The sequence below is a fragment of the Notamacropus eugenii genome, chromosome 2 (genome assembly GCF_028372415.1).
Source record: "Notamacropus eugenii isolate mMacEug1 chromosome 2, mMacEug1.pri_v2, whole genome shotgun sequence".
NCBI lineage: Eukaryota > Metazoa > Chordata > Mammalia > Diprotodontia > Macropodidae > Notamacropus > Notamacropus eugenii.
The window spans coordinates 531565178-531577753 of NC_092873.1; the positions used below are offsets into that span (position 1 = coordinate 531565178).

The following is a 12576-nucleotide window of genomic DNA, read 5'->3' on the forward strand; positions in this document are numbered from 1 at the left end:
AGTAGTAAAGTGACTTGTCCAAATTTCTACAGGTAGTAAGCAATAGAGGCGGGATTCAAATGCAGGTCCTCCAGGTCCCCATTCTACTGCTATAACAGCTGAAAAGTAGGAGGATCATCACAGTTCTTAAAAATCTACCAAAGTTTGTTTACCTGTTATATCTCTAAATGTGAAACCTTTGTCTGATGGCTAACAAGTTCATATGCCACTGGGGGAACCAAATCACATCTGTATTGATAGTCACATTATGACTGAAAACAATGGATAAACATTAGAGCCAGCTAGAAGGATGGCCCATCGCTTCTCCTTGGAGAAGCACATGAAAGAATTGGTGTTGGTGTCATCCTGTACCTGAGGGACAAGAAACATCATTTCATGGGAATTCAGTTACCATTCAAGTTCTTCCATATACCTACGTAAAGATCTTCTAATGATCAGCATCAAACAAGACATGAAACAGTGACACAGGTTTTTTTTCCCCCCAATGGGTTATTGAATACTTTTATTTTGCACATAGAAGCCAGTAAGGATCTGACCTGTGGGCTCATAGGGGCTACATCACAAGTACATGGCTCCATACATCAACACCAGGGTTGGGGGTGAGAGCAGGTCATTCTATCCCAGTTGCAAGATGATAAAGGGTCTTCTGACAGTTCTAATGAAGCAGTGAAAACATCACAGAAAGGTGGAAGGGAGAGGGAAGTTAAGCAGCAGAGGCCCCTGCCCCCAAAACAAGACTGGTCAAGTACTTGGTGCTGCCCATTCTTAGGACAGGAGCAGACTTCTACAGAGGTAACTGGTTCCTGTGAGCTCTTCGGCCTCCTAACCACAGAATTTACTTGGCCCTAGGGTTTCTGAAGTTCCTTCCAACAATTTAGATTTGCTGTCCAGCTCTTCCTCAGTTCTGAGAAGCTGGTTGTACTTGACCAGACATTCAGATTGGAGGAGGCACCAGTCCTGAGCGGCCCAGTACAGAGACCCACCACCAGGTCTGCAATGAAGATATCTTCAGTTTCCCCAGAATGATTGGACTGGGTCAGCTTGTATGCCTGGAGAGATTCAGGCATGGAGCCAATCTGGTTCACTTTGAGTAGGAGGCAGTCGCAGGTCTTCTCATTCACAGCCTTTTCAATTCGCTTGGAATTGGTTACTGTGAGATCATCTCCTACCTTCTGGATGCCAGCAGTAGCAGTGAAATTCTTCCAAGCTTCTCAATCATCCTGGTCAAAGCGATCTTCAATAGACACCATTGGATAATCCTTGATGAAGCTCTTGGAGAGGTCCCCAAGCTCAGAAGGGAAGTTATATCTGCTGGAATCATCAGGAGACTTGAAGTCCAAGTCATATTTCCCAAATAGGAAGAATTCAGAGGCAGCAATATTCATGCCAATTATGACCTTATCAGTGTATCCAGCTTTACCAATAACATTCTTAAATGGGTCCAGAACTTTTTTATTCTCCAGGATTTTGGGAGCAAAGCCATCCTCATCCCCTTCGCTGGTGGCATCCTGTTCATATTTTTACTTAATCACACTCTTCAGGTTGTGGTAGACCTCAGCTCCAATGCACATGGCTTCCTTAAAGTTTGCTGCTCCAACAGGGAAGATCATGAACTCCTTCATGGCCAGCTTGTTACCAGCATGGGAGCCACCATTGATCATGTTGAGGTCTGGAACTGGCAGATTGACTTCATCGTTGCCTGCAAGGTCAGCAATATGACAGTTCAGGGAGACACCTTTCTCAGCAGCTTCAGCCTTACAAACAGCCAGAGACACTCCCAAAATGGCATTTGCACCAAATTTAGATTTATTCTCAACGCCTTCCATCTCTATCATCAATTTGTCGATCTTCTCCTGCTCCACAACATTCAGTTTCTTGCTAATTAGGGTCAGAGCAATAGTTTTATTGATGAGATCAACCACTTTTGAGACACTTTTCCCCACGTAGTGGGTCTTATCATTGTCTTGGAGCTCCAGGGGCTTCGTGGATACCAGTACAATCACCACTGGGCACAACAGCTCGAAACTGACCTTTTTCAGTGTAGAGATCAACTTCAGCAGCGGGGTTTCCATGAGAGTCAAAGATCTCTCTTGCCTGAATCTTGTAAATAGACATGTTGAGTTTCTGGATAGGGCTTCCTCCACTGGGTTCAGAGAACAGAGGCTGAGGGGTCTTACCTATACCAAGAGGGAGCATTAAATGGGCAAGCTCACCTCAGGGAACACCTGCTTCTCCTCCAGTGGCTCCTCCTTCTTTTCCTCCTTGTTCCCCTTGAGACAGGTTTTTAAAGAACTATTAGTGTCATGGAGCATATCTTGCAAAGACCAAATAAAAGAGAGATTTCCTAGAGATAGTAAGGCCTTCCAGATGCTCCTATTCAGACAATACTCTCTGCTGATCACACTGAGCCCCACAATTCAAAGGAGCCTTCTCAATTAGTTCCATGGTCATTCAAAGGAGATTGGCCTAGAAATCAACATAGGACAACACAAGTAGACATATAACATTCATAGACCATTTCAGAGTTGGAAGGGCCCATCTAGCCAAAGTCAGACCCTATCATACTCAGCCTTTGCTTGAAGATCTCCAGGATGGGGAAGCTCCCTCCCTCCCACCCCAGCCTTGAGATTACTTGAATTGTCAGGAAGGTTACTCTTCTATCAAGCCTGTTTACAATTTCCAGTTAATGGTTCTAGTCTTTCCTTCTGGACACAAACAGTTCAAATCTAATTCTGTAGTACAGGGTTGGCCCATCTGTATTTCTATCTTGGACAGGCACCATGGGTGGAAAATAGGCAAGGCACAGAGTGGAATAGAGGAGACAACTAGATTGCATGTGGGAGATTCAATGATCCACAGCTGTTGTGCCTACAAAGACCCAGCCTTCTAATACCAATATTCTGGGGGTGGTGATTCAGAAATGTCAGATAAAGGAGAATTATAGACAACCCAAAAGATGACAAAATGCAGAATGAGTAGAAAAAGGCCACAGAAAGCTCTAGGTTCTCAAGGGAAATAATCAGGAAAAAGTACAGATGAAGAGACTATTGCATTACCAGACTCCCAGCAATGAAGCATTACTCATCAAAGTCATCTAGTACCACTTAAAAAACAAAGTGCGTGAGTGCACACACATGCATGTGCAAACACACATACACACCCAGATAATCAATGGAAGAGATTAGATAAGCAAGAAAAAAGACAATGGAAAACAACAGATAGGTCAGTGTTTGATAAACCCATGAGTATGTCACTGGGAGAAAGATTGGCTTTGTGACAAGAGGGAAAGGCTGAAAGGTATAGGGGAAGGCTCACTGAGCACTGGCCCTGGAGCCAGGGGACCTGGGTTTGAATCCCTGTAGGACCTTTGGAAACCTGTGTCCTCCTCTGTAAATGGAGAACATTGAACCAGAAGGGCTCTGATGTCTCTTGTATCTCTAAATCTATATTTCAATATGGTAGAAAGTAGGCACATATAGGTTAAAAAATGAAATCATCCTTGCCCATGCAGATTTCATTTTTATGTTGGGATTACCACATAGATTTGGAAAAGAAATATTGAAAGTAAATACAAGGTAATAGAAGTTAAAATCCTAATAGTTAGAGTGATCAGGAAAGACCTATTTTGGGAAGTGGGGCAGCCAGGTGGTGTGGTGGATAGAGCACCAGTGCAGGAGTCAGGAGGACCTGAGTTCAAATCTCACCTCAGACACTTGACACTCACTAGCTGTGTGACCTTGGGCAAGTCACTTAACCCCAATTGCCGCATCCTGGGTCAATCTCCAGTCATCCTGATGAATATCTGGTCACTGGACTCAGATGGCTCTGGAGGAGAAGTGAGGCTGGTGACCTGCACAGCCTCCCTCACTCAAAACAAAATAAAGTGCAAGTCGTGTCATCATTTCTCTGATTGTCTTTGGCAATGAAGGATGAACACACACACACACACACACACACACACACACATCTATAGGTCTAAGCACTTCTTGGAGAACAGTAGCAGAAAGCAGATTTAGACCAAGATCTGTTACCTTACACAATAATAATGCTTTAAGTAGGCATGCAACCTGAATATAATAAGTTGCATCATTTAAAAAATTGAAGACAAGAAGAAGGCATCTTTCACAACTTTGGCTGGGAGAACTCTAACCAACAAAAGAACAGAAGAGATTCCAAAGGCTGAATAGATCATTCTGCTTACATAAAAGTGATGGTTTGCATGAATAGAGAAACTAGAGAGGAAGAAAAATCTGCATCGAGTATCATCATCAAAGATCTGATCTCTAAGACATGTAGAGAATTGATACAAATATTTAACACCAAGAACCATTTCCCAATTCATAAACAACCATGTGTATGAATGAATAGTTTTCAGAGGAAGAAACAAATGAACACATGCATACACACAGACACAAGCATCAATAAAAACTTTTTAATACAGAGGAAGAACAAAAAGATACAGAAGGGGATACAAATAGAGCAGTTTTGTTACATCTTTTAGATATGTATTTAATCATATGTATATGTGTGTATCTATACCTACACATATGTATATAAATACACACATGTGTACACACATATGCATACATGCATGCATACAAATGTATGTATGTATAAATATGTACAAACTGGGCCTTCCCATCTCATCCAAAATGGAAATGCAGGGGCTCCTTATGGGCTTAATCCCATTATTAAGCAGCATGGGAGCATTTACAGCCTGGACCTGTTCACTTCTCCATAGACCACAAGGCCTCCCTCGGCCCCTCCTGGGAGCCCTCCTCAACCATGCTGAGGTCAGAAGCTTCTGCACTGCAGATCAGACTTCCACTGTAAGCAGGCCATATGGATACTTCTTTAAAAAATGAACTGTACATAATAAAAATTCAATTTCTTATGAAATCTTTCCCTTTATATAATGAAATGTTTTTACTCATTGTGGATTATTAAGTTCACAATAGAAAAGGCAATTAAAAAAAGATGTTCAAGCATGCACTGAAATCTTAGCTGTGTTACTTAGCACCCACTCTGTAGCAACTTTCCCAATTTCTATCCACATTGGTCAATCAGACACCAGAAGGACAGCTGACTACTATTCTCAGGACCCCAGGAGTAACCTTACTCTGAATGTATGAGTTTCTATACTCACAAGCCCCCATCACTGTGTTCCCTTTGACAATCAGTCAGATATAATTAGCCTTTTGAAAAAGTATTTATTGAGAAGGTATACCTAGTAGTTACAAAAACATTTGTCTCTGTCGCCTTGCATATACCATATCTTTGGGGAGAGTGGGCTCAAAATGCAAAGGTATTGAGGTAGATGATATATGTGACAAAGGGGTACCTCACAGCTCCTGGTGGCTGGAAGTTCTTTTCTCCCTTACAGAGTCTTCATGAAGTTTTCTTTCAATGTAGCTCTCTGCTGATCTCTGAGGACAAGTGCCTTTGTGGAATCCATAGCCTGCTTGTCTCTCTAGCACAAAGGAAATCCTTTGAAGCTGATTCCTCCTCCAGGTAGCCAACCTTCTGTATCTGTCTCGGTCCATGTTCATCTATATTTGTCCTCAGGGTGTCTGTCTTTACTTCCCAGTGGATGCCTTGTCTCAAACTGGTCTCTTCTCCCTGACGAATTATCGATGGAAAGGGAAAAAGAAAAAAAAAGTGAGAGAAACTCTCTTATTCTCCCTTCTGGGAGGGATTCTCTTTGAGCATGGAGTCCTTCACCTCTGGACTAGTGCCCTCATCTACCGCTTCATTATCCCCATCCTGAAATTACTCTTCAGATTTCAAGCCCATGGAGGCACGGTTCACTTGTCCAGTCAGTCAGATATACTATTCTGTTCTTGACCCATCAAAGAGTTTGCACTGGAAAAATATGACAGGATATAGACAATCTTTTTTCTCTAAAGTTTTAAAACCTAATCCTGTTGATTACTTGCTTGATTGAGGCATTAACATCTGACACTTAATCAAATTAGAGAGTGTACTTATTTCCCTCAAAGAAAGCAAAGGGAGTAGTTAAATCATTACAGAGGTTTATGGTGTCCAGATTAAGAGGTGGAATGTCTTTTTACCATCTACAACCAGTGAGGTGCTCCTTTTGTTTACCACTGAGGAGATGTTAGTGGGAATAATTAGTTTCTGGAAAACATCTCCAAAGATGTGTACACTGATGTTTAACCCTGATGTCTTTAATAATTCTTAAAATCCAAACAGAAAGTAGATGCTTTGTTTACTGTTTTTGTGGAATTTCATCTTTTGTTTCACAATTACTATAAAATGTGAGTTGGAAACTGCTTGAGGGAAAAGGTCAGAATTTCCATCCAAATAAAGGGTACTTTCGTAAGAATATGTTTCCGACAGATTTGACTAAAACACCAGGATAGATTGTTTTTCTTCCACAAGTAGAAATGCACATTAAAATAACTGAGGTTTCACCTGCAAATCAGTGCATGTGACAAAAACAAAAACCAGGAAGCAACAATGCTGTAAGGGATTTGGAAAGTCAGACAAACTAAAATACTGCTGGTGAGGTTATGAATTATTTCAACCCTTCTGTATTTTAATTTAGAATTATGTGAAAAAAGTGATTAAACTTTCAACCTTTCACTCAATGACACCTTGGACATAGACTCCAGGAAACTCACATAATACGTGCCATCTCCTGACTTTAAGGATTTTCCCTGGCTGTCTCCCATGCTTGGAATTTCCTCCCTCCTCATCTCCATCTCCTAGACTCTCTGACTTCCTTCAAGTCCCAGCTGTGATCTGACTCTCCACAAAAAGACCTTCCTTATCCCCTGAATTGTCCTTTGGGGTTATTTCCAATCTCTCCTATATCTATGTCTATATCTCATTTGTGTAAAGTTATTTTCCTGTTGTCTTTTCTATTAAACTGTGAGATCCTTAAAGGAAGGAATGATTTTGTATCCTCAGCTCTTGGTCAAGTACCTGGCATACATGAGGCACTTAATAAATGCTTGTTTACTGACTCATGAAAACACAGAAACATATGCCATATGTCAAAATACCTGTATATTGATCATTCTTTATGGTAGAAAAGGAAGCAATGTGAATATCCTTTAATTGATGGAAAGACTAAAAACAAAAGAAAACAGAACAGCAACAAAAAACCTATGGTATCTGAATATAATAGAATATTTAGTGTCCAGTAAGTATGAAATGGCAAATATGTGGAATACGGGCAAGCATGAGATTTGCCTGCAGCAAGGCAGATTGCAGGGTGAAACAAGAGAACAACAGACCCAGACTACAACAACGCAATGTGAAGACCACCAAAACTCAACTGGACTCTACGTAAATGGAAAACCAGTGGGGTTGTACAGAATATATGCTCTTCAGAGAGGTGGAGGGCTGCTGGGACAGAATGGCTTATACAGTGTCAGTGGCAAACAATGTTTTCACTTGTTTCCCTTTACCAGAAAGGGGAATTCAGTCTGGAGGGTATAGAGGGGGGAGAGATAAAGGGATATGATGTTCTTTTCAAGAAGTTACGGCAATGGAAAGATAAAATGCATTAGCATAATGCATTTTTAAAAGTGAGTTGCAGCAACTGAGCACGACAGTAAAAAAAAAAAATGGCATCATCAAGGGCCTGTATGAACATGGAGATGACTCGATTATCAGGGAGAGCAGGGGATAGGATGAATATGGCATGATCAAGATATAGAGAGACCTAGAGCAGGGGCTGGGACCTCTTCTGTGTCCTAGATGCCTTGGCCAAAAGTCTGGTGAAGCCTGGAAAATCCTAACAGCCTTGGGACCTCAGAGTCTTTCTAATTGAAGAATGAGACCATGAACTCCAAACCTCCATTTAGGAACAGAGTTTGGCTTTGATATCTCATCCCTCACCTGGCTACACTACTTTGGAACTTTCCTGACTGATTTCTCCCCCATATCCCAGATGCATATTTTTGAGATCACCTCATCAGCCTGTGAGATCTCATCAGCTTTGGGCTCCATCATCCTTTGCCTCTCTGATTGGGGGATGGGGCCATGAACACCAAGCTCCCATTTAAGAGGGGAGCTCATCTTGCAAGGTTTCATGTCTCACCTGTCTAAACTATTCTGGGATTTCTCTGCCTGAGCTCATTATCCCCACCCTCCCCCTATCCCACCCAGCTGGCTACCTTCTTCTGCCCTACTCCAACCCCTTTTCAGCTTCCTTCCTACATCACATTAGAAGTTCCTTGAGAGAAGCGATTGTCTTTCTTTTTGCATCTGTAATTCCAGGGCTTGGCACAGTCAGTCCCTGGCACATGGTAGGCACTTATTAAATATTTACAGGCTAATGAAGATGGATTTCCCAGAATAAAATTTGTAAATGCATAATAACATACATAAAATTACAAAAAGTCTTCAATTATAGGGAAATCCAGCTAACAGATGTTCTTATTGAGAACCCTTGACCTAAAGGCAGGTCTCCAAAGCATTGGGAAAGTCACCTATGCAGTATTTATAGAGAGATCCAGATGATAGCTTAGGCTATGATGGCATGAATGGACTGTAATCTACCCTGTGAGAGGAGATGTCAAATGTTATTCTTTTACTCCTGAAACGTGTCCTAAAATGACTCCTTTATCCTTTATGAGGCAACTTTTATCTTTTAAATGAGGGAAGATGGACAAGAGGCCTTTAAAATCCCTTTCACCTCTAAAATGACACACTTTCATGATTAGCAGAGATTGCTAGGTGGCATTGGGGATAAGGAGGGTGCTGGACTTATGGTCGGGAAGACTGGAGTTCAAATACAGCCTCAGAGACTTACTGGTTATTAGTTAGACACTGGGCAAGTCACATAACATCTGTCTACCTCAGTTTCTTCATCTGTAAAATGAGGATAATAGTAGCATCCCCCACTCATTGTGGTGAGGATTGAATAAGATAAAGCAGTTGGCACAGTATTTGACACATAGTGTGTTCGTCCTTCATTGCTGAGGAAGACCATGCCATCAGAGAAATAATGACATGACTTGCACTTGGCTTTGTTTTAAGGGAGGGAGGGCTGTGCACGTCACCAGCCTCACTTCTCCTCCAGAGTCATCTGAATCCAGTGACCAGATATTCATCAAGATGACTGGAGATAACCCAGGATGAGGCAAGTGTTGAAGTTAAGTGACTTGCCCAAGGTCACACAGCTAGTATCAAGTGTCTGAGGTGAGATTTGAACTCAGGTCCTCCTGACTCCTGCTGTATCCACTGCACCACCTAGTTATCCCTATTTGATGCATAGTAGGTACTTAATAAATGCTTATTTCCTTCCTTCCCTATTGTATGCCAGGTACTAAGGATTCAATGGAAAAACAAAGCAAAATGATCCCTACCTTCAAGAGCTCATATTTGTAGGGGAGAAACTTCATGTGTACCTTTATGTACCTACAGCACAGTGATAAGATAATAGTGGAGGGGGAGGGATGCAGAAAGACCTTAGCTCTTTCATCTGTTATCAAATATTTTTTAAACTTTTTTTTGTCTAATTTTATGATTACTCCCATATCAGGGACTGCTCAGTTGAAAACTGCTTCTACTGACACAGAAACAACTCCACTGTCACTTGGAGTTTAAGAGACATGTCTGGTGCCATTGAGACCTTGAATGACTTACTCAAGGTCATGTAGCTAGGACTTCCTGATTCCCAAGCCAGCACTCTCCACTGGGCCACACCAACATTCCCAAGATCTCATTTGCTCCTTGAAATAATCTTGTCTTTTGGGGAAAAAAATTCATTATTTGACAAAAACTACTGAGAAAACTGGAGAACAGTATGGCAGAAACTAGGTATAAATCAACATCTCACACTGTATACCAAGGTAAGGTAAAAATGCACATACGTTTTACACATAAAGAGTGATACCATAAGGAAATTAAGGGAGCATAGAACAGTTCATCTGTCAGATTTATGGATAAGGGAAGAAATTAGGACCAAAGAAGATGTAGAGAGCATTAAAAAAATCTAAAATAGATAATTTTGATTATATAAAATTTAAAAGTTTTTGCACAAATAAAACCAAAGCAACCCAAATTATAAGGAAAGCAGAAAATTTGGGGCGGAAAGTTTTGAAACAACTATCTCTGATAAAGGCCTCATTTCTGAAATATATAGAGAACTGAGTCAAATTTATAAGAATACAAGCCGTTCCTTAACTGATAAATGGTAGAGAGGCAGTTTTCAGATTAAGAAATTAGTTATCCATAGTCACATGATAAATGATCTAAATCATTATCGATTAGAGAAATGAAAAGTAAAACAACTCTGAGGTGCCACCTATCAGATTGGCTAATATGACCAAAAAGAAAAATGTTGGAGGTTGGAGGAGAGGTGGGAAAACTGGGACACTTATGCATTGTTGATGCAGTTGTGAACTGATCCAATCATTCTGGAGAGCAATTTGATACTATGCCCAAAGGGCTCTAAAATTGTGCCTACCTTTTGATCCAGTAATACCACTCCTTGGTCTATATCCCAAACACTTCCAGAAAAAGTGGGAGAAATATTTATGGCAGCTGTTTTTGTGGTGACTCAGAATTGGAAATCAAAGGGATGCCCATCAATTGGGGAGTGGCTAAACAAGCTGCGGTATCTGATGGTAATGCCTTATTATTCTACTATAAGAAATGACATGTAGGACGATTTCAGAAAAACCTGGAAAGATTTATATGAACTGATACACAGTGAAGTGAACAGAATAAGAAGAACATTGTACACAATAATAGCATTACTGTTCGATGAAAAATTGTGAATGACTTAGCTGTTTTCAGCAAGGATCCAAGACAATCCCAAAGGACTAATTATGCATACTACCCACCTCCAGAGAAAGAACTGATATTGTTTGAATATAGAATGAAGCATGCTATTTTTCACTTTCCTTCTTTCATTTTTTTCCCTTTTATTTGAGCATTCTTGTACAAAATTACTAATTTGGAAATGTTTTACATGATTGAACACTTACCGCCTATATTGGATTGCTTACTATCTGGGGAAGAGAGAAGGGAACAGAATTTGGAACTCGAAGCTTTAAATACAAATGTTCATAATAGTAAAAAAAGAAGGAATCTTGTGAGTTAGGGAAAATAATCTTGGAGCATTTCCCTGATTTCGTTCTGCCTCCCTCCTCTCTGTGTCTTTAAAATAATTTCTCTTTCACTGAATGCGGTTTTTTTTTTAAAGCAGCAAATAGACTTGGTAATAATTTAAAAGACACTTGGGAAATATTATTCATGCTGAGTTATTCTCCTCAAAATCACAAAAGAACAAATAAAAGTGATTAGACAAGATCGTAAACCGAATTTGACCAGGTTTGTATTCATGGCCAACTCTGTCTGTAGCTCATGAAGCCAGGGGAGGATTGGTTGTCAGACATCCTCATTTCAGTGGCTGGAAAATAACACCAGGCACTATTTTCTGTAATTTAGTAGAGAGAAACACATCTCCAAGAAAGTACATCAAAGAAATGTCTGAAGGAGAAAGGACACAGGCTGGCCACATTCAAAAGCAAGAGCCTCAGATGTTCCTTTGCTACCCCAGCACGACCAAGAAAATTGGAGAAAGCCCTCCAGCACGGAGGGTGCACCTTTTACTGTAATTAGGGAAGGATGTGCAGGCACAGACAAGAATAGGTTGAGATCTGAATTTTGGAGGGAACATTCATCTTGAAGACATCACTGATTTATTTGAGTATTGTCCTTTTACTCTTTTTTTTTTTTAAATAAAAGTTTTCTTTGCTCTTCTGCAAGCAGACGTTTGAAGAATTCTTTACTGATACATTCACACCAAAGCCTTGAAAGTTTAGCTTGGTGATTAAACTTGGAGTCAATGTATTCATTGTAACACAAAGCAGAATATAAATTGATTTTTGGATTCAGGTATTAAAACCTGCCACTAGCTTTGTACAAATTTTCCCATTTTATAGTAATTCAAATATCATAGCAATTTTCATATCAGTTTAACTCATTGCCTTCAACTTTCCAATGAAGTAATAGGAAACTACTCATCTAATCTGTCCTTCTGGGTTTCAAGAGCAAATATAACTTAGGGAGATTCAGAGTTCATAATCTGGCCTCAGAAGTGTCATGAGGGTACCGTGTGAGGGATGTAAAGGACAAGCCTGCTTGAATCTGGCACACATAGTCTCTTTGTCTCAGCGTCCTTGGAGTCATGGATTCATCCTAGAGAAAAAGCAGCCTCATTCAAGACTGGGTTATGCTGGTGCTAGTCCAAGTAGTTTAGAAATTCGAGTGTCCTTACCTCCCAATTCAGGGTCACTGACTTTCCTCTGGGCCGGGCCAATTCATTTCTCTTGAATGTATTCCAGTAGGTTACAAGATCCCAGAATCTCAGAGTTAAAAGGCACTTTAGAGGCCATTTAATTCAATCAGTCACTAGACAAGAATGTCTACAATACCTGGGACAGTGGCAAGTGTGCTAACTCTGGAGCAAGAAAGCTGGGTATAGATCTAAGCTCTGCCACTTTCCACCTGGCTGACCTTGGGCACTCAAACTTTCTTGCCCAGCTGAAGGGTAAAGTCAGAGGGTTTGTGTTGCTTAATACCTCCAGGAGC

The 12576-nt window shown here is 40.7% G+C and overlaps 1 protein-coding gene and 1 pseudogene across 2 annotated transcripts in view; both read right to left on the minus strand.

Moving 5' to 3' along the window:
• Window positions 1–485: 485 nt before the first annotated feature.
• On the minus strand, window positions 486–2420 carry LOC140530318 (alpha-enolase-like; annotated as a pseudogene).
• Window positions 2421–4418: 1998 nt separating this feature from the next.
• Window positions 4419–12576, minus strand: part of PTGER3 (prostaglandin E receptor 3) — an 83912-nt gene continuing 75754 nt past the window's right edge. Inside the window, exons 3-4 of one of the 2 annotated variants that reach the window (XM_072649840.1) lie at window positions 7029–7095; window positions 5418–5619 (exon numbers count right to left, since the gene is read on the minus strand). In XM_072649840.1, the coding sequence (XP_072505941.1) occupies window positions 5546–5619; window positions 7029–7095 (141 nt within the window). In that variant the 3' untranslated portion in view covers window positions 5418–5545. Of the gene's footprint in view, window positions 5620–7028; window positions 7096–12576 lie in introns of both variants that reach the window. The other variant, XM_072649839.1, reaches the window with a different exon arrangement.